General features: G+C 40.2%; 1 protein-coding gene across 2 annotated transcripts; it reads right to left on the reverse strand.

Moving 5' to 3' along the window:
- Positions 1-1,903: 1,903 nt before the first annotated feature.
- LOC108710361 (adhesion G protein-coupled receptor E3) lies at positions 1,904-20,219 on the reverse strand. 2 transcript variants are annotated; one of them, XM_041587200.1, is made up of 14 exons: positions 19,888-20,219; positions 17,532-17,590; positions 15,067-15,138; positions 14,778-14,946; positions 14,265-14,366; positions 13,988-14,175; positions 13,296-13,460; positions 10,554-10,748; positions 8,583-8,818; positions 7,132-7,192; positions 5,571-5,662; positions 3,642-3,810; positions 2,311-2,409; positions 1,904-2,230 (listed from the first exon to the last, which is right to left on the reverse strand). In XM_041587200.1, the coding sequence occupies exons 2-14, from the start codon at positions 17,577-17,579 to the stop codon at positions 2,219-2,221; spliced, it is 1,608 nt and encodes a 535-aa protein (XP_041443134.1). In that variant the 5' UTR covers positions 17,580-17,590; positions 19,888-20,219; the 3' UTR covers positions 1,904-2,218. The 2 variants fall into 2 exon arrangements, with proteins under 2 accessions (XP_041443134.1, XP_041443135.1); XM_041587201.1 differs by lacking the exon at positions 17,532-17,590.
- Between the last annotated feature and the right edge of the window lie 6,822 nt (positions 20,220-27,041).

The following is a 27,041-nucleotide window of genomic DNA, read 5'->3' on the forward strand; positions in this document are numbered from 1 at the left end:
AGATGGCTATTTGGATATCTCAGCCAAGCAATATGGTAGCCAGTGGCAAAGCTAGTGGTAGGCAGAAGAGAAACATGCCCAGGGCACAAAAGTGAAGGGATGACAAACACTGACTTCCCCTAGTTCGGGGCATTTGTCCTCCACTTCCAGCAGCTCTTCCTTTGCCTTTGATAGCTGGTGCGTGCTTGCAGGATTGTGCATGAGTCGGGTTGCCTAGGGGGCCCGGCCGGATTGGCCCAGCACTGATAGTAGCTCACTATCATATAAAGGCAGTGATGCAAAGCAATATTCTGTATGAAACCGTAATTGTAGTATAGTTTACCAAGATCAAGATGATAATTAAAGATCAAAAGATTAAATATTCATTTGTAAGGGACACATATTGTAAGTGGTCAAGTATACACTTTGATGGTCATTTGTACTAGTTAGTAGAGCTTTAGTAACAAGGGATATTCATGTTGAAAAATCATTTTAATGTGAGATAACAATGGTAAATTAAGGCCATTAGCAGTTGGTGTGTTTATGTGTTTGTTATGGTCCCATGACCCCAGCCACCAGACAGTGGATTAAAGGGTGACTCGAAGAAGAAAACATGACAGGCTTAAAGGAAAATGAAAGAGTTAACAATGTGTTAGGCATCCCCTTGCTATTATACCTGCTAACCTCACAATCTGGGCTGGCTGGCAAAAATGCACCAGCCCTGGGTACTAGTCTAGTGAGCACCCCACCTTTACATTATCTTCAGTACCAGAGATGCCTTATGGATAACCTCAGCTCCGGGCTTCTCTACTGTATATATGCACCCAACCAAATCAGTCCCAGTCTATTATATTTTCTACCCCCCCTATCACTATTCAGTCTGCCTATTTATCTCATTCTATGCCCCTAGTGTCTCTTGTTGAATTACTCAACACTTATCTCTACCCCAGCATTCGGAATTCCCCTTCAGATTGTGGTGCCTCCCAAGACACCGAGTGAGTCACACAGACCATCAAAAAGACACATTTTACTCCCTTCCCTCCCTTTATACTGCAAATAATTCACTCTATCATATAACATTTCATTCCTAACTGAACAAGTGTTAGTTGTAATATTGGTGTGTAGGTGCATCTCAGGTCATTTTGCCTGGTCATGTGCTTCCAGAAAGAGCCAGCACTTTAGGATGGAACTGCTTTCTGACAGGCTGTTGTTTCTCCTACTCAATGTAACTGAAGGAGTCGCTGTGGGATTTGGATTTTTACTATTGAGTGCTGTTCTCACTATATGCCATGATATATATTTATCATTGGTCTTTCAAATGTCATTTAATTACAGATATGGGATCCGGTACCCAGAAACCCATTATCCAGAAAGCTCTGAATTATGGAAAAGGCCATCTCCCATAGACACCATTGTATCCAAATAATCCAAATGTTTAACACTGATTTCCTTTTTCTTTGTAATAATAAAACAGGACCGTTTACTTAATCCAAACGAAGATATAATTAATCCTTATTGGAAGTAAAACCAGACTATTACATTTATTTATTGTTTACATTATTTTCTGGATAATAGGTCCGGTACTTGTAAGTAAGTCAAAAAAAATTCGCCGCACGTCAAAAAATGTTGACGCCTATAGACTTTAATGGGCGTCTGCAACATTTGTCGAAACTAAACAGGTCAAATTCGCCCCCATCCCTACATGGCAGCACAGAAACCAGTGCAATTAGCATCAGAATTTAATAATCAGCAAACCTGTAGCATCAGCTTATATTACAGCCAGGGAAGCTCATTTTCTGCTGGATAATTAGTGACGAGCCCTAAGCTTAGCTTCTCAACAGCCAATCAGAGCCCACTGAGCATGTGAGTGTCACAGACAATTTCCAAGATGGTGACCCAATGTGACAAGTTTGAAGTCCTGGATCATTGCTGCTATTGACAATCTGAAACTTTAGCCATGTGCAATAAGTTCACTATATAAAATATGTCATTTTTAGCCATATTCATTTTAAGGGTTTAGTTCTCCTTTAAAAAAAATTCAGGTGTCATTTTGCTTGACACAGAAAGAACATTACAGCAGTGAGTATGTACAATAATCCAAAATAAAATTAAACATTCAAGTACTGGGTGTTTGCCATGTAAAGCTTATGCTCAGTCCTCAAATCCTTGCTTCAATTAGTAGGTTAATCTGAAGTCTTTCGTTCTTCATAGGGATGATCAATATCTGGTTTAATTGCTTCTAAGAAGTTGCCTGCAAAGAAATATCAAGATGAAATAAACAGAGAAGCAGCAATGAGAGCAGTGAATATAAGGGGAAGGATCAGGACTTACCGATTTCAAGGTCATAGGAATAGTGCTGCCTGATACAGTCTCTGACTCTGGCTTCTTAATATGCAGCCGACGGAAAAATTTACGATATTCCTCCCTTACCTACATGCAAAGAGAAAGGAACAAGTCTAATTATATAACGAGTGCCATTTGAAGACTTTCCCTACCAAAAAAAAAACTATTTAGAAATAAAAATATGCCACTACTGGTGCTAAATGTTCAAAAGTACAGACTTGGGGACACATGTTTGTGAATTTCCTCCACCAGTTTCCCCCAACATTAAAAACACACATACAGTAGGTCGATTAATTGGCTCCTGATGAAACTGGTAATAGTGTGTGATATTGAACTAGTGGGGGAATTTAATATGTTTCGCAGTATCGTAACTATAAGCTATGGACCCCAAGTGCAGGCCATGCAGCCAGGCCCCCCTCCAGAGACAATTTTCACTGCGGTTTCACGCACACGCGAAACCGCTGGTGGGCCTGATGGGGTGCGGACCCTGGTGCAGTCACACCCCCAGCAAAATGATGTTTCGTTAGCACAAAAAATGTTCACAAAAGACCAATTTTGAATGTTATTGACTAAGATTTTAGTTTGCATCCCTTTTGACAGACCCATAGCGGTCCACTGCGATACACAAAAAAACCCCAGAATTTTTTTTTTCAAATTAATCAATAAATCCCTGAGTGCTACAGAGTGTTTTTTTTTTCACACTGTGAATTGCCATCCCAAAGGTACAAAGTGGGGACCCTAATTCTCAGTTTTTGTTCAGCAACATCATCATAAGGCTACATTTCACTAATAGGGATGTACAAATTTTTTCGTCTCGTTTCACCGAAAAAATGAGGCCCATAGACTTGTATGGCGGCATGCATCGAAAAAAAAGACGCAAGTCAAAATATATTTTTTTTGGACGCGCATAGACTTTAATGGCCATCTGCGACATTTCGTCGGCGGCGAATTTGAAACAAAACGGGTCAAAATAGCCCATCCCTATTCACTAAGCATATTCATAAGTGCAGAGAACTGAATTCTGCTTGAAACCAATTGCCATTTTCATTACAGTTAACTGATAATAGGTCTATGGCAGATAAATTGTCAGGCATGTTAATTTACACCAGTAATAAGAAGGTCAATGGCGCAACCTATAGCTACCTGACACCCCTCCAAAAGAATGTAACAAAGAGTCTCCTACCAGCCTGTGGTCAAACTGGCACATCATTTAAACCTCACAAGCAATACTTTCAGCACCAAATAAATCTGGAGTTAAACTCACTAGTGCCTGGCTGAAGTAACAGCGACTAGTAAACAAATAAAAAGGATTTGGTGACCTGGCGATTGAGCAGGCAGTGCACAAGGAAGATGAATGCGCCCTGAAGGCTGTTGCAGATGGTGAACAGATACGATGCCACAATGGCCCCAGTTCCACACTGGAAGAAGCCAAGGACCCAAGTAGATCCAAGTATGAAGAGCTGAGCCAGGGCCTTGAAGGCCAGTAACCTGTAGTGAGAAGGAAATAAACCAGGATTTTCACCTTAATATCGGCAATAAACCGAAGATTTTTTTTCTTAGCTGATCAGATTATCAATCAGAATTATTAAAAAAAAATTCAGGTATATTGATTTTGGATCAGACTGACTGTTAAGACATCATTCTATATTGAATTTTTAAATTGAATACACTTATTAAGGTAATGTAGCAGACTGATAAATGTCCATTCCCCTAAGGTTTGGTCACTAAAGGGGCCCTTAGTTATTGGAGGTAGTAATTCTTCCCTTCCTGGGTTCAAAGCATGACCCCTACTTATCCTGAGCTTGGCCACTAGTTGGTACTGATTAAAATACATGCTGTCTCAGGGATTTTTGCCGCAGCTTCCCAAAGGGAAGGGAGAAGTGGAACCCCAGCTGAGCATAGGTTTCAGTGAGTATTAATTAGCTTAGCTTCTGTTACAAGTCGCTTCTGTTACAAGTCTCTAGGAGAGCCAGCCAGGTTTAAGGCTACCTAGCTCCTGGCTCCACCAAGGAGTATTAAAGGAACCACCAAGTGCATTGACTACTCAATGTGCCTTGTATTCTTTGTGGGTCGGTTGTAATAAATCAATTCTGGTTAATGTATCCTACCCTACCTCCACACCGTTGTGTGCCAATCCGGAGCCAATATAGAGGTAAAGCTAACGGTTAGAGAGCAACAGTGCCACTTTACTATTGTCAGGAACTCCCTGGTTTTGAACCAGGGACCTGTTATATTCCTGCTATTGCTCCTTCAGCTCGAGCAACAGGAGCCAGTCTAGCAGCAACCTGACCCTGACATAATATATACTGTGACACTGCCAGCTGCGAGCAAAAGCTTGTTAAAGGGCTACTTAAAGGGCATGTAAACTCTAAATTTTGTATACTAAATATAAACATGAACTTACTGCACCACAAGCCTAATCAAACAAATAATTTATGCTTTCAAAGTTGGTTACAGGGGGTCACGATCTTGTAACTTTGTTAAACATCTTTGCAAGACTAAGACTGTGCACATGCTCAGTGTGGTCTGGGCTGCTTAGGGATCGTCATAAACAAAGCTGCTTGAGTTCTGCATGGCTGGGAAGTAAGGCGGGGCTCCCCCTGCTGTTCATAAGTATGATTGTTTCCCTGCTCAGCAGTTAGGGACCGTCTGACAATTCCTATCCACAGCAGTAAATGAAGGGAGAATTTCACTGCATACAGTCAGGTTTCTAATAAAAACGGTACACATTTTTTAAATAAAGTATATTGGAGATAGGTTTCTTTTTCATTAAAGAAAGTAAAAATGGGATTTTATTTTTTTGACTTTACATGCTCTTTAAGCTCGCTTCCCCATCAACCCATTGCTGCATCATTAGCCATTCAGCCTTTTCCTAGCCTTATGTTGTGTTGATCGTGGTCCAGATCTTGATTTTCTCTGGATCCTCTAATCTGTTCCTGACCCTGTTTCTAATCCAGTTCCTGCAACCTTGTTCCTGTGACCCTGCCTTGTAAGTCCTGCTCCTGTCCTTGTTCCCCATTATCTGATCTACCGGTTTTGGCCCAATAACTGACTGTGCACGGCCTGTAGTGGCCTGTGCACGTTTTTTCTTTATAAAACTCAATAGTTACTCTGCACAGGTTCCTGCCAGTTTAATTACCAGCAATATTCCTAACAACTATAGCCTTACAGTAATATTTGGTTTCGCGGAACACTCTATAAACACTTTTTCCCTCAGTTTATATTTAGTACTTGCATACAGTACATACCGGGTGTTCTTAAGACTTGAGACTTTTGAGTGTGAAGATGCTAGTTGCACTCGGAGAAGCCAGAATGTCAAAATCAGGAGTGTGGTATTTATCTGAATTATAAAGGAAAAGAGTGCTGAAGAGAAATCAGTCAGAATTAAGGCTGTAAGAAAAATACATGTGGTGTCCAATTAGAGGGCCCTGGGTCAAAGCTGTTTTAAAACCAAGCCTGTCCAAGGCTTATATTGTGTGAGATAATCAGTACACTAGGGTAGTATATGAGCTGAAATCTAATAAATACATGTGTGTGATATGAGGCATGTAAATGCCCTCTGTTTTAAGAAGGATCACAGTGTATATGAAGAAGGAAAGGCTCATTTCAAAATAAAATGGCAAGATGGAATAATGATACTTCATGTAATAAAATGAAATGTTTATTTAAAATAGAAGAAGGTTTCTGGCAGGTTAAAATGTTCATTTTAGAACAATATAATACTTGCAAATTATTATTTGATTAGTAGAGCTGTTTTGTACCACAGTCCTTTTAACTGGAGTAAAAGAACCAGTAAAAAACTTCAAAAGAGGCTGGCACAAGCCTGGACCCACAAAGTAGTAAAGCTGGAGTCAGATTGTAAAAGGGTTAAAAAGGCTTACATTTTATTTTCCATAATTAAGAACCAAGGCCTGACACGTTTCGTGTCTACCAAGGACACTTAGTCATAGACAGCCTATGACTTAGTGTCCTTGGTAGACACGAAATGCGTCAGGCCTTGATTCTGTAATGACCACGTTGTCAGGAACCTTGGTCGTTGACTGTTTCTTGTGGATGCACAGGAATACCCTGTGGGTTCTGGTGTTCACGACACCCTTTTGGGGCCCCGGGCTTTCTCCTGCAGAATCCAACAAGGAAGTGCCTAACAATAATCGTAAGCAGGGCAAGGCAAGGATGAAGAGAAGACGTAGTAGAAGGCAGGCATCAGAAAACGGTCAAGAGTCAGGCAAAAAGTAAAAAAACAGGAATTAAATAGTAAATAACGCTTCGGCAGGATCAGAAAAACTGGAACCAGCTTGGGCATTAGCAAAATGGTGAACTGGCCTTTTAAGCAGTCTTTGGCACCAAACATTCAAATTTGACGCATCCTGATGACGTCATGATGCCTGCGACTTGAAACATGCGTCAAGACACTCGGCGCTGGACACCAGCGTTACTTGCAGAGGAAGGCGGAAGTGCGCGCAGTCGATGAGGTAAGTAGCCGAGGAGATCTCCCGACGCGTCTTACAGATTCTTAATTATGGAAAATAAAATGTAAGCCTTTTTAACCCTTTTACAATCTGACTCTGGCTTTACTACTTCGCGGGTCCTGGCTTGTGCCATCCTCTTTTGAAGTTTTTTGGTGTTTTGCTCCCCTTGTTGAAGGTCTGGGGCATATGGACCCGGGCTCACTGTATACAGCGGTGAGCTCAAACACATCTAATCTTCGTATATACTGGTTAAATAATTGTATCGTTTAAAAGAACCAGTAGGTGGATAATTTGTTGTTAATAAAAAGTAAAGGAATGAAAAAGAAATATGGGAACTCACAGTGATGAATACACAAACTGGACCAAGGAAACTCCAGATGAGACTTAGATTGAGCCAACAACTGCGAGGAAAGAAGCATAGAATCACATTATTCTCAGTGTATAAAGATTACACAACATCACATACATGTTCATTGACATCTACTGCTGTCTGTCCTTATTAGGGTCCTACCTACATCTTACAAGCTTAAGAGCTACAAACTGGATGGGGTAGTTCACTTTTAAATTAAATTTAACATGATGTAGATATTCTGATATTTGGAGACCATTCATTTTGTATTTTTTTGTGGTTGTTGAATTATTTATTTTTAAGTTCGGCAGCTCTCCAGTTTGAAATTGACCCTAGCAACCAGGCAGGTATTTTAATAGGAGACTGTAATAGGAATAGGAGAATAGAAAATCACAAGACGTAACAATAAAATTGTAGCCTCAGAGAGCAATAGTTTTTGGCTGCCAGGGTTAGGGACCCCTATTTCAACACTGGAAAGACAAAGAAGAGAAAAGCAAAAAAAATGACATTCTATTAGGTCAATAAAGCATTTTGGACCTCTTCATTTTGTTTTGAAAGCAGAAGAACTCGTTAGACATCATACCTTGGCTCTCCTGAGAGCTTTCACAAAAATAGTTGACTTTTTGGTGTTGCATTAGATTATCTACAGATGTGGTTGATGGTAATATATCCCTTCTTTACCATTCTGTTAATTTCTTTGGCAGCTTTTCAACATTGAATTTTCCAAGGCCAATGACAATATAGTTTTCATGAAAAAGCATTATTTATATAAAGCAGTGTTTTATATATGGGCTGTCTTATGTGATATAATTATATAGAGACCTGCAATGTTTAGATATATTCATTTCCTTTACAAATAGGAGTATATTAAATCTAGATTTACTGAAGAAGGGGGAAAATGTTACACCCCCCATGGAATCTCTAGACCAATGCTGCTTATTGGTTAAAAATCTAATGGCCTTGGGAAAAAAAATGTATGTACCATCATTATTTAGTAGGACTGGACTGGGAGTCAAAATAGGCCCTGCCATTCCAAGTACGCAGAGGCCCAAACAGCCCCCTACCAGCCCAAACAGCCCCCAACCAGCCCACTCTATTGTAACTTTCTATGGAACCATACAGCAGTCTCTCTGGCATTTGCCAGAACCCACAGATTGCCAGTCCGGGCCAGTTTAATTCACCTTTTCCAGCTGTCCATAGCCAGGAATTAGGGTGAAGATACATGTGGCAATTCGTCACTGCAACTGTTGAAACGAGTCGCGGTTACTAATCACCATACTGCAAATAACCCACAATTTATCCTGGTGGCAGGTGGCGACTTGTAGGTTTGCCTACAGTACTAAGTCACTGTAATTAGTAACTACGATCGGGTTTTTAAAAAATTGCATGCGACTAGGTTAAGTATCATGGTAATAACAACATATTCCTTTCATAGTACTTACTCTTTCCTTGTGCCATATCCTTCAGAACGAACTCCAGCTGAGATGGCAACTATAACTGCAGGAACCCCAAACCCAATGAAACAGGCAGTTGGGAAGTGAGAACGTTGGGATGTCAAGTAGTTCATTGCATTCAGGTTTCTCACAGTGAGGAAGAGGAGAACACTCTCCAGAGTCATCCAGCAGAAAGCACAAAGGAGAATGTAGTGGAGACAACCAGCAATGATAGAGCAGAGTATCTGTGAAAATAGATACAAAGATAGCCAAACCAAATATTGAATGCACTATAGAAAAGGTTACTGTTCTGGATGGAGCAGACTTCATCTTACAATCAAATGTTTTTGCACCAGTCACTGAAAAAAGGCATTCTTACAGCTGCAATAAATAAGATGAACATTGGTGTCCCTGTGTCTGCTCAGATACGCAGTCAAAAATCTCATAGTTAAATGAATTCACAAATGCATGGCATGGCACGTGGGACTCTAAACACACTCAAGTTGTCCAGAATTACTCATTTTGCATTATAAGGAGTGATGTACCCCAAACTATAAGTATCATAAATCATAGTTGAGGAGAAAATCTTTTCATCATGAACAATACAGTTCCTGAGGGTTAAACAGGGTTGGATACAGCAGAAGTAGGGCCAAATTAAGATTGCTTGTGCCTATCGGCATTACCAATCTTAAAGAAAACCCTGCATGAGTTTATTAATCACATGGGGTTTTTTGCTGAAAAAAACTTGACAATCTTTGTCAATTTACCCGTACAGGCTTTTAGGGGTTTCCTTTAAAGGGGTTGTTCAACTTTGACTTAACTTGCCGAGTTCATATATAAGTCAGTAGCAGAGGTCCGATGTTAATTGCCTTCCTGACATTCAAGTTTTTTTTTTTTTTGGAGAAGAACTCGATTCATAAGAATCAAATAAGAATCAAATACAATTAGAATTTTCAGGTCGGAACCATATGATCGAATATTAGACATTTAAATTTTTACTTAAATAACCTCTCAGTCGAATAGTGAGTATATTCGAATTAAAAAAAACTTGAATTAGAAATTCAACCTCAGAGAGTGATATTCGGAGACAATTTGCAATTGATTTAGATTTTTTATTATTTGTAGTTTTTGAGTTATTTAAGTTTTTATCTGATAACTAGGGTCCAAATGACCTTAGCAACCATGCATTGCTTTGATTAAGAGACTGGAATATGAATAGGAGAGGCCTGAATAGAAAGATGAGTAATAAAAAGTAGCAATTACAATACATTGTAGGCTAAAAGAGTGACCTCCATTTGAAAGCTGGAAATAGTCAGAAGAAGAAGGTAAATAATTTTAAAAAAATTATAAAAAATACACAATGCAGGGTTGTGCAACCAATTGAAAAGTTGCTTAGAATTGGCCATTCTATAACATACTAAAAAGTAACTTAAAGGTGAACAACTCTTTAATATTGATTGTGCCAAAAGGTACAAGCAATCTTAAGTTAGCCCCTAAGAGTCTAAGCAGTTCCAATGACAGACCAAATTAGAATGTAAATTGCAGAGAGGCTTTATAATAACATTTTATTACAGAATTGCTGACGCCTGGTCTGAGGTGGGAACAGAAGCAGTAGAGGATGGTACTTATAGGAGCTATTTACTTGCTAACTCACAAACTGGAGACAGCTTCAGATGTCTATATTATTTGACCTCCGTTGGATTAACTAGAAGTCAAGGGGAAAGTCTCTTGAAGACCAGGTTGAATTTGATGAAGGGTATTTCAACCTAATCTGTAGCTATCTAAATACATTAGTCATCAACCACACGGTTCAGATAACTAGACTAGACATTTGCTGCAGAAGTAAAATACAAAGGACAGGTGTATATATCCCACAAAAGGGTTTGAAACCTAAAGTAACATTTTGCCTAATGAAAGAATCTACATTTCTCTATGTCTTTCATGGAACTTGTGATGAAAGAATGAGGTTTAGTCACTTACTATAAACTGGGTTTGATGTAGGCCAAACAATATGATCAGTTGTCCCAGAAAGAGGCATCCGCACAGTGCTATCAACATGGAGGTGTGAGCGCTCCTCAGGGAACGGCACAGGACAAACGTGAGAAGAGACAGAAACAAGCAGAGAAGAGATACACTGAGACCAATGCGGGAGACAACAAGAAGTCCATGATTTTCCTGTTCAAGAGAAAAAAAACAATGACGAATATAAAATGACATTCAATTATGTTATTGTTTAAAGAAGTGGCATGGGGCTAGACATTTTGTCAATTTCCCAGCTGCCCCAAGTCATGTGACTTGTGCTCTGATAAACTTCAGTCACACTTTACTGCTGTACTGCAAGTTGGAGTGATATCACCCCCTCCCTTTTTCCCCCCTAGCAGCCAAACAAAAGAACAATGGGAAGGTAACCAGATAGCAGCTCCCTAACACAAGATAACAGCTGCCTGGTAGATCTAAGAACAGCACTCAATAGTAAAAACCCATGTCCCACTGAGACACATTCAGTTACATTGAGAAGGAAAAACAGCAGCCTGCCAGAAAGCATTTCTCTCCTAAAGTGCAGGCACAAGTCACATGACCAGGGGCAGCTGGGAAATTGACAAAATGTCTAGCCCCATGTCAGATCTCAAAATTGAATATAAAAAAATCTGTTTGCTCTTTTGAGAAATGGATTTCAGTGCAGAATTCTACTGGAGCAGCACTATTACCTGATTCATTTTGAAAAAAAATGTTTTTTCCCATGACAGTATCCCTTTAAAGTTACTTGTGCCAAAATGCGCTCTTAGCACTTCCATTTAAGTGTCTCTGCCTTGTTTCAAACACATTTCACATTTCTTAACCTCATCTAGCCTTGCGTTCCTTTAGCATACACGATTTGGCAAATTTATGTTTTTAACTTAGAAAGTTCTTGGAATTTGAATATTTGAGATTCTTTACACAAAACAAATGTGAAAATTTGAAGGAAAGAATTATGCAACTAAAACCAGTTCTATAGAATTCAATGAGAGGTGTTTCTTCAACATTCAAGCAATTCATTTTTTTCTAGATTTTAGAGACTCGTTGAAAATGAACGGGAAAAATTGATTTTCATTTGCAAGTTATCCTCCACAATTACACAAATACTTGACTGTAAAAACATTGTTAGATATCATTCATGAATGAAATGGATGTCGGCTAGTGCCACATGCTAGATGCAATGCTCAATGCCACACCTCTCACTTTCTTATCTAATGATCTTCCCCACAACTTGTGTCTAATATCTCCATGAACATTTAGATTGTAAGTTCTAACAAGCAGCACACTCTTGACTTATACAAAAACTATCTGTATGTCCTAAATATAATATAAAACATTTTTGATAACCAAAGCCTTCTGACTATATGAGAAGCTTACAACAATAATTTTTTGTGTGACATTATTTTTGAGTTGCCATAGCACCATAATTGTTCTTGAACTACTGCTTCAATCAGGTAGGGCCCTTTCCCTTTTGTATTGTTAGTGTTTGTATGTCATTTGTATGCGGGGAGTATATACCCTTCTATTACGGTGGAATATGTTAGGGCAAGGAATGACGGAATCAGAAGAGGGGGTTAGGGATTATAGGTGTTGTAGTTCCTGGGTTGCTATTGGGATGAGTGGAGACATGAGGGGACATGAGGATACACGTATTCTCTTTTTCCTTGAACAGCTACTCCCCAGAACAAGGGGGGTAGCGGTGTGGGGGGAGGTGTTAGTGTAGTGTCACATTGGGAGGGAGCTCGTGATAGTGGCATCAAGTTTAGGGAAGAACATGGTTTAGGCCTGGGCCCAAAGTGATGGAAGGGACTCAGTGTAAGGGTTGTGAGTTATGGATGAAAGGTGCGACTAGGAAGGACACCATACGGGCCCCTCACTCTTGGGTACAATTCTTTGCAGCCTTCAGCATCTATCAAATGTTAAGAAAGTTAATAGTTAAATATTATACAAATGTGACTGTACATTGACCTACACTCAACTGTTTTGGTTTAGGTTGATCGTCATCTATTTAATTTAATGAATAATCTTCAGCCTTTTCAACGAAGATATCACATATGGTTGGTTTATTACTCAAGGAAATGGGAGAGAAGGTTAGTGTTGTTGGGATTTAAGCTGCCACTGCCAGGCGCATTATAAATATGCAATTATATGAATTATTTGAATTATTTCCTAACAACCCCCATCCAGCACGTGTCAGATTTCATTAGTAAATGATTAACCAAACTACATATTAGTACAATTTAGTAAATCTAACTTTATGTAAGATCTTCCCCAGGCCCAAACATTTGCAATGGTCTCACTGTTGATATTGCAGTGCTCAGGAAGAAAACTGCTTTCTTTCTTCTGGGGCCAATAAAGAAATGTTGATGCACTAAATCTCCACGTCTGGTGTGCTACAGTGTACCTGGTTTCCTACATATGTTCTGGATCACAGGCAGGTGATCCTCTCACTGTTTGAGCACCCTACCCAGCAAAAGGGTTATCTACAGGTCGAAGCTCTTCATACTCGTGTGGAGTTCTTCTATTAACTGGCACCATTTGGTGTGGGTTTTTAAGTATTAGTGGACCTTTATTCCATCATCAAGGCAATGCCTAGTAGCACAGGATGGTTGGTTGCCTCATTGTTTGTATGGTTGCTGTTATTAGGACATGTGATCTATGGTTCTGCTTCCACAATGTGAGACACAATCTGTGAAATGAAGTTACCTTTACATCACAGGGAGCCATGATGACAGCAAAGGTGGAGAGATGATCACAGGAGCAGACAGTGTGGGAGATATTGGCAAATGTGATGTTACAGCCTCTCTGTGACCATCCACTCAGCTTATGATCCCAAAATACACACAAGGATACCTGGGAGGAGTCTGGAACCTTAAAGAAAAACTTATCAAAGTTATTGTTACTGTTACACACACACACACACGTTGTACTATACACCTAAACTTGCAATCATATAAAGTTACAGGCCAGAGAGTATGTGGTTGATACAGTGGCCATTATTGTCCTCTACTTTGTCTAATGATAAAGTTAACTAAACAACCTTTAGGGGCATGGAGTACTTGGACTATGGAGGGATTCACAGTAGTCCTGAATTATACCACATATAACATATAACATACCACATAATACCAAGGTATTTTTTTCAGACATTCCTTGTACAAATGTTACTGACATTATGGCATACAGAAAGACTTCAAGAAATATATTCTCAGAAAAAACCCTACTGGAAGAAGAAGAAAGAACTGCCATTTTAGAAACATTGCACTATTGAGTTATTGTTGGAGATATATCACTGTAGTTCTTTATAAAAGTGTCAGTTAGGACATCATCCAGATGAGTGACCCTATGACAATGTTTTTAGTAGTCCTCAGTTTCTGACAGAAGGTTCTACTACTGACCTGCAGATTTTTCAGGTAGAAGGTCACTGGAGATTTAAGTCTTTCCCTGAATTGGCTTGTGATGCTTCCACTGACCACCTGTGAATTAACTACAGCAGTGTTATTATCCTCTGGGCCCTCCGATAACTTGAGAAAACTCCCACTTAATCTGGAGTGAAGGTTCTTATATGAAATGAAGATGGCTCCATCTGAAGAAAGAGAGAAAAGTTGCTGCAATGCTAAATTATGAAGTTGTTCATATCATATGGCATCACCACATATGTTTAATCCCTCTGACCTTTAGGTGTAGGAAGGAGGTCACATGAGACTTTCATGCTGTTAAGTCCCATGTTTATGGTTAGGAAAGAACAGATTTCTGGAGATACCTTGGTAGCAACATCTGTAAAGAAAATAGTATAAAACTTTGGGTGGACATATTATTATTATCATGAATTTATAAAACACCAACATGAGATACAGATGTTTATGACGGATACTATGATCTACAGAATGAAGCCTTATAAAGAACACCATTCAATAGCAATGACAAAAACTTTCACACTGCATAAAAGAGAATGCAATGATTAGTGAAAAGGCGTTATTATTTTGGAAATGAGTCACTGTATTAGACCACAGGTTTTCTAGCCCCCACTGCCTTTATTCTATATCATATGATATTAACTCACATCAAGGATATGAAAATAAAGTAAGTCTTACTCATCTGCAGCCAACCCCAAAAGTCCCCACAGTTCTATTTTGGGAGTTAGGGTTTCTACTGCATGTTCTGCTACTTAGTTGTATAGGTTCTTACCCATTTCAGAGGTGCTAAAATGCTGATTGCTGGGATTTTTAGTAAATGAAGTAAGTATTGATAATTCCACAATCTCTAGGAACACATTTACCACAGTACTGACTTCAGAAGAGCTGAGATTAGACCAAAAAGTGTCGCTGAGAATCCTAGAGGCAGAAATTGTGATGTTCTGTAGGTAGATATAGAAGAGCAGAGAATAAATTACTTTATTCATACTATTGTTTTTTTAATTTCCTTAAACATTTTAACCATCTCTCTCCAAACCAAATTTCTTAACCAAATCCCTTACCTCTATATCTAATCTGGGCAGGCAAAAAAATGCCAGAAGCTGAATGAACCTCTGAAGAATACAGCTGGGATCCTAAAATATATAAAAACAATGTTTATTATGTTATACACACATTATAAGAAAACGTTAATATATTTATCATATTAATTGCGCATAACACACACATATATATATATATATATATATATATATATATATATATATATATATATATATATATATATGGATTTGTATATTTCAGTTGTGCAAACTGCTCAACTGTATGGAATAATAAAGCAACAACAAAAAAAGTGCAAAGATCACACATTTTTTTAAGCGGCCATTTTTTTAAGTTTGAATATATTGTCTATATTTCTAGTTTTGCATATTTTCATTACATGCCAGATGTAATAGAAATGTTTAATTCACTATATTAAATGCAATATTTTTCACTGGTGTAATAGAGGACCTATATCAGTAAATTGTCCCAATCCATATTCACTGGCCATTGACAATTTTGTTGAAATGCTTTTGAAATAACTTCAGTTACATTTTACTTGTTGTATAACATATTCTTTATTACTTGGACAACTATTTTGACATTGCTTTGACCACAGTAGAAACTTTTTGAAGTCTTATAAATAGGCTTTGGCAACGTTGATAGCAGCCTTCAAAGTATGTCAGCACAGTAAACTTTAACACTTTTATAAATATGCTCTATAATTCTTACAAGATGCTCGGGGTTGCAACACAAAACAAATATACCAGCACACGCAGTTTTGGTTTGTAAGTCATATTTTCATAGCTCTGGGAAACATTATTTGGATAAGCTCTAGCACTAACACTGTAACCAGGGACTTCCAGTCTTTTTTTCTCCATCTGCAGTTGTGAGAACTTTTTTAACAATTAAATAAATACATATTGGAGTTCTCCTGTCTTGACATTTCACTTTTGTCTGTCAGTATTTAGATTTGACACATCCTATCCTTTAAGATCTTGCATTAAGTAAGCAACTTGAGGGTAATATCCCCATGGGTATTGATGTATGATGGTTAGGGACCTGACTAATGAGCAATTTCCCTGTATATACTTTATGAATAACAGATCATCTTCTCAAAGGATTTAGTTGGGTTGGGAGGTGTCTAGAACTGGACTACAGGGTCTTTATTAGTATTGTTGGATATGAACTGCTGATTGGGCTTAATTATCAAAAATCGAATTTGTGAGGTTTTCGAAGGGGTTTTCTACTTCAAGTAAACTCACAATTTAAAAAGATTTAAAAAAAATGTAAAAAAAATTTGAATGTTAGTTTAATTATTAAAAAATCCAAAAAAACTTCGAATATGTCTAATTTGTTGGCAAACTCGTAAAAGTTAATTTTGCATAAGACAACTCTCATTGACTTCTATATGAATCAGAAAGCTTTAAGATGCAGAAGTTTTACATTTGAATTTTTTTCCATTTTTTGTGCTTAAATATCAAACATTCGAGTTTCTGGAAATATAATACAAATCTGTGAGTTTTTTTGCAAAAGAAATTCAAATCATGGCAAAAAATGTATTTCAGCATTGATAAATCACCTCCTCACTGTACTTTTATTCAAAACACATAGGGGCACATTTACTTAGGGTCGAATATCGAGGGTTAATTAACCCTCGATATTCGACCGTCAAAGTTAAATCCTTCGACTTCGAATATCGAAGTCAAAGGATTTAGCGCTATTCGTTTGAAGGAATAATCATTTTCATCCATCGATCGAACGATTTTCCTTCGATCAGAAATTGGCTAGAAAGCCTATAGGGACCTTCCCCATAGGCTAACATTGATGCTCGGTAGGTTTTAGGTGGCGAAGTTGGTGGTCGATGTTTTTCTTAAAGAGACGGTACTTAGACTATCGAATGGTCGAATAGTCGAACGATTTTTAGCTCGAATCGTTCGATTTGAAGTCGAACTCGTAGTCAGTAAACGAAGTAGCCAATTCGATGGTCGAAGTAGCCAAAAAAATACTTTGAAATTCGAAGTATTTTTTATTCTATTCCTTCACTCAAGCTAAGTAAATGTGCCGCATAGATTAGTAGTTATTAAAACTCAGTTTCTGCAGATTCAACCTTCTGAATTTGTGAGGAACAAGTTATTTCAAACTACCAACCTTCTGATATTCCTGATTAAAATCCAACAAAATATCCTTTAAAGTCACACCAAAGGTGCTATTTGGAGGCTGAATACGTTTATTGGAGAACATCATATGACTGTATATGGTTTTACTACTCAAGGAGATCAAGGTGTTAATCCTACTGATATCCCAGCTGGTCCCATATGGGGAGAGGGGACATTCTTTGACAAGATTCAGGTGGCTGTTGAGCACAGAAATCTTGTACCTGAGGTTGGAAAATTCCATTATTCTTGTACAGAGAAAAACAAAAACATACATTGAATATTTACATTTTTCTTTGCATATAAACTTTTTAATCACAGTAATTACACACCTTTTGTTTACAAAAACTCTGAGTTTTGTTTTGCTCTTGCAAAGACATGTGACATGAAACTAGAGAAAGAAAAATAAAATTAATACATGGTAAAAACGTAGAATGTTTTCTTATGTAAGGACTTGCAGTGAGCAACTTACCAAGAGTGAATTAATGAATTAATGAGACAAATGGCAGTACATAATGATGGTGATGGACAAGACACGCAAATCTAATATTTGGGAATGTTTATGACAGTAGTAAAAGATCAGCTGACTTGAGTCTCTATAAATGATGAGTAAATATTTAATAATGGGATTATGTAAGAAAAGATGGAAACTTTGCTACAGGTTAGGTCACCTACAGCCACGAATCAGCAAGAAGCATTCACTAGTCACCTGTTTATAAGCAAACATCTTATTAGTTGTTGTGGGTTATTGATCTAGGTCAAACTTTTGCCCTGCGATATATCTGGGGGTGAGTCAGCATGAAACAATACAACTAATGGGTAGAGGGTTGTGAGCTGAAAATAAATGCTATATACATTTATCTTTAGCAACAGAGTATACCAATGCTTCTGGCATTCAATGACCACCCAATTAATATTAATCATAGGGAATCATATAATTGACCTTCAGACAACTGTTCTTTAAAATATCCAACATAAGCAACCAGGCCCTTCTTTCTTTGCATTCTTTAGTTAAGTGTAGAAATAGGCATTTACAAAATGAGCGATAAAAAGTCTTAAGATATAAGTAACCTAGGCTTTGTCTTTGATGCAATTTTTTTGGCAGCTGCATAGAGAGCAAATAAAACAAAATAAAATATTAAGCCCCTATAAGATTGGTTGCAACTTGGCCATGAAAGCAATTGGCTCATTCCTACTCTGGAGTACAAAGGCAGAACTAAGAAACGTATTCTGTTTATCAGCTTTGTTTAATCCAGAGAAAACTATGACTGAGTCTTCATTGGCCATTATAAAGGAAAGCTGGTTATTGTACTGTGCACAGGGCAGACAAGAGGTATTCAGAAAGTTAATGAGCAAGTAATTTAGCCTCTTAATCCTCTTTAACAAATTACCCTGTATTTCCAGGGCTGGATTTTTTGGCGGGCACCTGCTCTATCCCCTGCCACGAGCACACGCGTGCTCGCATACACGTAAGCGCCAATGAACTGGGGAAGCACGGCTTCCCATAAAGCGGCTGGGCAGCATGTTGCCCCTAATTTTTTGCCACCCTAGGCCTGGGTCTTTGTGGCCTCGCCACAATTCCCAGCCTGTTTATTTCTAATGAATTCGATCAGGAATATTAGTACAAATACTGTTATTACCACAGGGTGCAGGAGGCTCACTGCATTCATCTCTATCTATAATAGATACAAAATGATCTAAATGAATTATCTATGTAATTTACAAGCACATGACTTATGATATATGTATCATGATATATGGCGCAATCATAGAGGAAGCCGACCCCGCAGATCCCAGGGAACAGCTGCTCCAGTGCTGGGAGGGAAGTGGCAGGGAGAGGGTGGTGCACACGGGTGGGTGGGTAGTGCAGTGCACCAGGCTCTACGAAGATTTTTTTGCAGAAGGCCCAGCACACTGTAGATATGATGCTGTACGTACCAGTTACACATTATATTTGTATCTACTTTATTGCATATACAACTGTATTATACTCAAAGCAGAAATCACTTCTCATATCTTAAAGGACCAGTAACATCAAAAAATGTTTTAAAAAAATTCGTTAGTATGCCCCTTGTCTCCTGCCGCACCCGGGGTGGATGGAGGTCCCGGCTGACTGGGGGTCTGTGACCTGTGGGGGGGGGGCGGAGAGCACTTATTTTGCTCAATGGCTGTCTCTGCCATGGTGCTGGCCGCTGCTGGGAGCCATTTTCTTGGATTTGCACTCAAGAGATTTCCCCCAGTCTCTTGCACAGCTAATGCGGCACTGGAAGTGTGGTTGGAACTGTGCCCCCCTCCCCTGAGTGTGGATGTGGTGGTCCTCCCCTGGTCTCTGGGCTGCAAGGCTATAGCGGGAGGAGGGTTCAGGCTGGAGAGGTGACTGGGTGCTGGAAGTGTGGCTGGAACTGCTGCTACTGGGAGCCGTTTCCTCCTGGAAGTGGAGTTTCAGTAAGTTATTTCTTAATAACGGCTTTGTGATTTTAAAGTTAAATTTGTAGTGGTGTTTATTTTTCGATGTATACTAACAAATTGTTTTTTAAATTTTTTTGATGTTACGGGTTCTTTAAAGGATCATGTAGCATTTTTGAAACTCATCTGCATAATATATACCATGATTAATAACATATGGTGCCTGATTTCACTATGGGCTAATATTGATCATTGTACTGTCCCTTTAAACAGGATACTCACTCCAAATCCTATTTGGATGCTTTACATATTTCTCTTCAGGCGAGTCCAGCACATTCAGACATACACTGCAATTACCAGCCTCTTTGGATTGTCAGATAGGAATCTTCTGCTGGCTGCATCCCCAGTCTGGATTCCTTTCACACTCTCTGTCTTCCAGGCACAGTATCTGGCTTCCCTGTGCCAGCCCAATCCAAATGAATGCTTTTGGTAGAGCCTCTCAGCTCTCTGGGCCAAACGGCAGCTCTCTGGTCTTTCTCTCTGTCCACCATGTGGTTCTTTCTGCCAGGCTTTTCTCTTCTGCCAGCATCTGCAACTTCCTCTTCCTGCCAGCCACTCACTAACTACTGTGTCACTTCCTGCTGCACTGAGATCACTGAACAGCTGGTTGCTAGGTAACAGATTACAGCACACAGGCACAGGCTCTGTGCTTGATCTCTTACAGGGATAAGTGCAATGGTTTTGCACTAATTCCCTATATTAGCAATGCACTTCACACAAAATATTGTAAAAAAAAAAAAGAGTACCCCTGAATTGTGGAATCTGTGATTACTTTCTGTGTTTGCTAAATAAATATTTTACTAATTACTCAAGAACTTCTGGTGTCCAGAAGCCTAATCTGAGGGTCTAGCTGAGAGAAAGGGTTCAATGTGACCAATACCTAGGGATGTAGCGAACTGTTCTGCTGCGAACTAGTTCGCGCGAACTTCGACTGTTCGCGTCCGCCGCAAGTTCGCGAACGTCGCGCGACGTTCGCCAATAGGCGTTCGCGTCAAAATCGTTCGACCATTCGACCATTCGATCGCTAAAATCGAACGATTTTCGTTCGAATCGAACGATCTAAGCCATTGGATTGAATGAAATCATTCGATCGAATGGCTTCGATCGTTCGATTCGAACGATTAAAATCCTTCGATCGTTCGAATCGAACGATTTTCGGATGTTCGAAGTTCGCGAACTGTTCGCGAACTGTTCGCATTTTTTGCCGGCGTTCGCGAACACATACTCGGCGGTTCGCTACATCCCTACCAATACCCTCAATAATGTTTTCTAGATCCAGTACAGCATTTCCAGGCTAAAATAGGGTTACATTTATTTTTAAAAAAGTGAGAAAAATAGGAAGCAAAATCTGAAAGTTCCACCCACCTGCTCTAATCATTGCATTGCTTATATGAAAGCTGCTCATGGTGGAAAGTGTTTCTAATATTTCATGCTATACCTTTTCCCTCATGAAAATTCAGGGTATACCAATCTTTTATTCAAAAAGATGCATTAGCAGTAACAGGGTTGTGTGCATTCAAATGTAGATTAAGGCAGATACATTTACATATAAGGATCCATTTACAATGGGGTGCAGTATACACTCTTTGGGTTTTCCTTTTTTTTGATTTTTTTGATGTTACTGGTCCTGCCCACACTTCCTGACTGTTAGCAGAGAGCTGCTCTAAACTGCATGTGCAGCTTCTCTGCTAGTGAGGACAGACACACCAACTTCTTGTTGTGTAACTTGATTGCTTTATAGAACTCATCATAAACACTTCAGCATACAGTTGTAACACTAATTTGGTTACTGTCTCTTTAAATCACCACTTACCCTTGGCAATCCAGGGGCCCTGAGTCCCTTTTGCATATGAAAAGTACTGGGAACTGGGAATTACAGCGCAGTGCCTCCACCTAGTGAACACTGAGGAAGACACCTCAGGGGGTTACACTAGGAATAATAAAACACACAGTTTGCAATTTGAACCAATATAAACTTTATATAAACAAAAGTAAACACTTGGGCAACTAATACACTCTACACTCCTACACTGGGGATACGTGGGACACTCCCTAAACCACTATTAGGTGCTTAACTGTTGCTTCACACAGTCCTTAGTAAATATCACAGTCCTTGGTAGATATCACAGTCCCAATCCTCCTGAAGGGGTTAATAATCACACAGTTCAAATGATTGTCCCTTCCCCAGAGCTCTTACTCCCCAGGTAGCGCTACCTTATTCCCCAAAAGTACCTCTCCCTTTTGAAATCAGCAGCAGCTCTCTCTCAGCAGGTAAAGGGTTAACACCTTCTTCACTGTGGGGCCCCACAGAGGACTTCACACTGGAGATCACACACAGCTCTGCAGCAGAAACAATCTCACTAGTGGCACCTTTCTCCTTCTGAGTTTGCAGCAACTTGGCAGGGGACAGGCTGGGCTCAATCTCCCCAGATTCAGCAGCTTCTTCTCTGCACCTCACAGTCTTACAGCTACTCACGCCGGCTCTCTCTGCTCTTTCCCTGGGAGACCCCGTGCTTTTGGCTCCAAAGTCAGGCACACCCCCTTTCCCCAGGATGCACTGGGGTTCCCAGCCAATCGGGTCACTATCCAGCATGCAACTGGGCTGGATGATGTCACTGGAAGACAAACAGGGGAAGGATTCTTCCTGTCCCCTATATTCTCCCCTTGGACAAACCGGCAATGACCTCGCTTGCCGTACGCCCTGGCATGCCTGAACAGTAACAGTCAATAATGTTGGTATCACTACTGTCTACACTACTACCTGAAGACCTGCGCTTACCCAGACCCAGTCCTTTAGATCTATCGGGGGTATCAGAGGTTTCAGGGACCACCTTCATGCCAATAGGGTTCTCCACAGTAGTCTTCTCTCGACTCAACACCTTATCCTCTTCAGGGGAGTCACTCTCACAGATGGAAGGCTCATAATAAGAAATCTGTACTGTAAAATTTTTGTAAGTCTTACAATTCTGGGCCTGATGACCCATCACTTGGCACTTGTAACATCTTCCATAGAAATTTCTACGCCTGTGGCGTACTTTACACAGTGCAGATTGAGTTTCACCTTCATCAGGAACTGGACAGTTTGGCTAGATGTGGCCAAGCTTGCCACACTGGTAACACTTAAGAACTTTCTTAGCCTCAGCTGGGGTGGTCTGGCTCTCTCAGACAGTTGAGCTTTTAACTCCTCCAACTCTTTGCGAAGCTTCTTCTTTTTCTTCAACAGTTTAGCATCAGCAGGGGATTTCTCTGTATGCCCTGTAGTGGGACTTCGTCTGACCCTCACATAGGCATCCGCCTCCTCTCGCCAAACTCTCTCCATCAGAGCAATGTACCCAGAGGGTAGCTTATCCTGGTTGTGTGCTCTAATTGTCATGGCAACAGGGTCACTATTGAGGGTCCCTCTCTTCAATTGGCGAATTCTCAGAGGATCAATTTCACCGTTTGTAATTGCACCACGGCTCACTAGCAGTCTCAGGCCTTGTTCTAGCCGCACAAGATAAACAGACAAATCTTCCTTCTCTTTCTGAAAGGTAGAGTGGAAGCGATGAAGCATCTCTGGAGCACTCTCTACAGGGCCAAACGTCAACTCCAGGACTTCAATCAGATCACCTGAAGTAGCATCAGGATGACCAACCATATAGGATTTAACAACATCCATGGCAGGACTGTTGAGACTCTCAAGGATCTTCCTTCTCATAGTCGTCTCGGGGCCAGTCCAATCTCTCACGGACACAACAGTGGAGTCTCTCCAGCTCTCAAAGGACTCTTCATCAGTAGGTACAGGATCTGTGCCGGAAAACACTTTAAGTCTCTTAAAATTACCATTCCAGGCCAGCTGTGTCAGTTGGTCAGTCAGTTGTCCCAGCGCACTCACAATCTCTGGGGTATCCAGCCAGCCACCAGAGCTATGCCTACTCCCCTTGGAGACCACGCTCTCACAGGATGGACATCTCTTTACTTGACTCTTTCCAGCCGGCGAATCGAACAATGTCTTGTCCCACAGCACACTTTCCTTTGCCTTCACTGCATACTGAGTAGTAAGGGCATCACCCTGGGAAGTTAACTCATCTGCGTCATCAGACATATTCAGGCAGAACAATCTTCCAGGGCCCTTCACTTTCAGCATCAATATCAGGGGGAACCCTGTCACAATCTATCTCTTTAGGGCTTTCTATAAGAACATTCAGTAGGACCCCAGCAGAATCTCTCCGTGACGCAGCCACCCTTGGGTGGTAAAAAGTATTTTCCCCATCGAGAATTTGGTAAATAAATTCTTCTTTCACTCTGGGCACCATAGGCCCCACAGCGGGAACCTTTCGAGGGTTAAGTCCCAATGCAGTACACCACTGGTGAACAGTTTGTGGAGTTTCAAATGAAGACATATTTTCATCAAACATATCCAGATTCCCAGTCGACATCTCAGCAGTGCCTAAAAAATGTAACACTAATTTGGTTACTGTCTCTTTAAAACACCACTTACCCTTGGCAATCCAGGGGTCCTGAGTCCCTTTTGCATATGAAAAGTACTGGGAACTGGGAATTACAGCGCAGTGCCTCCACCTAGTGAACACTGAGGAAGACACCTCAGGGGTTACACTAGGAATAATAAAACACACAGTTTGCAATTTGAACCAATATAAACTTTATATAAACAAAAGTAAACACTTGGGCAACTAATACACTCTGCACTCCTACACTGGGGATACATGGGACACTCCCTAAACCACTATTATGTGCTTAACTGTTGCTTTACACAGTCCTTAGTAAATATCACAGTCCTTGGTAGATATCACAGTCCCAATCCTCCTGAAGGGGTTAATAATCACACAGTTCAAATGATTGTCCCTTCCCCAGAGCTCTTATTCCCCAGGTAGCGCTACCTTATTCCCCAAAGTACCTCTCCCTTTTGAAATCAGCAGCAGCTCTCTCTTATTCCCCAGGTAGCGCTACCTTATTCCCCAAAGTACCTCTCCCTTTTGAAATCAGCAGCAGCTCTCTCTCAGCAGGTAAAGGGTTAACACCTTTTTCACTGTGGGGCCCCACACTTGTATCCGTGTCAGTATCCTCCCGGGGGGCTCTCAGAGGACCAGATCCAAAGAAGAAGACACATTGGTAAATCTCTGCATATTGGGCATCAACCTGTTTAGTAGACCCCTGGCTTTCATATTTAGGATGCCTTTTGATGGTACGTTATGAATTGTGGGGTTTATAATGGAGTAAAATGCAAGCTTTGTGACTATTTTCAGAAATTCATAAAAAGCGTTATGTTTAGCATAGCTTTGCAGTTTACTCATTTGCAGTAGAAAGATATAATAACTAGGGATGTAGCGAACGTCGGAAAAAACAGTTCGCGAACATATTCGCGAACTTGCGCAAAAATGCGAGCGGTTCGCGAACGGTTCGCGAACCCCATAGACTTCAATGGGAAGGCGAACTTTAACATCTAGAAAAGACATTTCTGGCCAGAAAAATGATTTTAAAGTTGTTTAAAGGGTGCAACGACCTGGACAGTGGCATGCCAGAGGGGGATCAAGGGCAAAAATGTATCTGAAAAATCTGCCTGTGTGTGCTTGGAAGAGATAGTGTAGGGGGAGAGCTGTTAGTGATTTCAGGGACAGATGATAGTAAGCTTGCTGGCTAGTAATCTGCTTGATACTGCTCTGTATTGGAGGGACAGAAGTCTGCAGGGATTTGAGGGACATTTTAGCTTAGGTAGCTTTGCTGGCTAGTAATCTACTGTTCTCTTTAAACAACTGCCATACGTTGACCTTGTAGGCATTGTTTGCCCAGTTTTTTTGGACGCAGCCACTTAAGCACAGTTGCCAGAAAAAATATGCCATATAAATGCTGAAAATAGTCATTTTTCGCCATACGTTGACCTTGTAGACATTGTTTGCCCAGTTTTTTTGGACGCAGCCACTGAAGCACAGTTGCCAGAAAAATTATGCCATATAAATGCTGAAAATATAAATTTTTTTGGTTGCAGCCACTGAAGCACAGAGGCCAGAAAAATTATGCCATATAAATGCAGAAAATATGCATTTTTTTGGTCGCAGCCACTGAAGCACAGTTGACAGAAAAATTATGCCATATAAATGCTGAAAATATAAACTTTTTTGGTTGCAGCCACTGAAGCACAGAGGCCAGAAAAATTATGCCATATAAATGCAGAAAATATGCATTTTTTGGTCGCAGCCACTGAAGCACAGTTGCCAGAAAAAATATGCCATATAAATGCTGAAAATAGTCATTTTTTGCCATATACGTTGAGTCAACGTATGGCAAAAAATGACTATTTTCAGCATTTATATGGCATATTTTTTCTGGCCTCTGTGCTTCAGTGGCTGCGGCCAAAAAAACTGGGCAAACAATGCCTACAAGGTCAACGTCGTTGACCTTGTAGGCATTGTTTGCCCAGTTTTTTTGGCCGCAGCCACTGAAGCACAGAGGCCAGAAAAAATATGCCATATAAATGCTGAAAATAGTCATTTTTTTGGTCGCAGCCACTGAAGCACAGTTGCCAGAAAAATTATGCCATATAAATGCTGAAAATATAAATTTTTTTGGTTGCAGCCACTGAAGCACAGAGGCCAGAAAAATTATGCCATATAAATGCTGAAAATATAAATTTTTTTGGTTGCAGCCACTGAAGCACAGTTGACAGAAAAATTATGCCATATAAATGCTGAAAATATAAATTTTTTTGGTTGCAGCCACTGAAGCACAGAGGCCAGAAAAATTATGCCATATAAATGCAGAAAATATGCATTTTTTTGGTTGCAGCCACTGAAGCACAGAGGCCAGAAAAATTATGCCATATAAATGCAGAAAATATGCATTATTTTGGATGCAGCCACTGAAGCACAGTTGCCAGAAAAAATATGCCATATAAATGCTGAAAATAGTCATTTTTTGCCATACGTTGACCTTGTAGACATTGTTTGCCCAGTTTTTTTGGTTGCAGCCACTGAAGCACAGAGGCCAGAAAAAATTAAACCAGTAGGGTTTGCACCCTAGTTTGTAACGGTGGCGGAGGGAGGAGGAGGACGCTAAAGGACAGCTGTGTGTGGAGTCATGAGGCTTGAAGAGAAGGACAGCTGCATAGAAGTCAGAACAAGTCTTCCGGCGTGCAGTAACCCTCCGAGATCCACCCCTCATTCATTTTAATAAAGGTCAGGTAATCGACACTTTTGTGACCTAGGCGAGTTCTCTTCTCAGTTACAATCCCTCCTGCTGCACTGAAGGTCCTTTCTGAGAGCACACTTGAGGCTGGGCAAGACAAGAGGTTCATGGCAAATTGTGACAGCTCTGGCCACAGATCAAGCCTGCGCACCCAGTAGTCCAGGGGTTCATCGCTCCTCAGAGTGTCGATATCT

The sequence above is a fragment of the Xenopus laevis genome, chromosome 3L, assembly GCF_017654675.1.
Source record: "Xenopus laevis strain J_2021 chromosome 3L, Xenopus_laevis_v10.1, whole genome shotgun sequence".
Lineage (NCBI taxonomy): Eukaryota > Metazoa > Chordata > Amphibia > Anura > Pipidae > Xenopus > Xenopus laevis.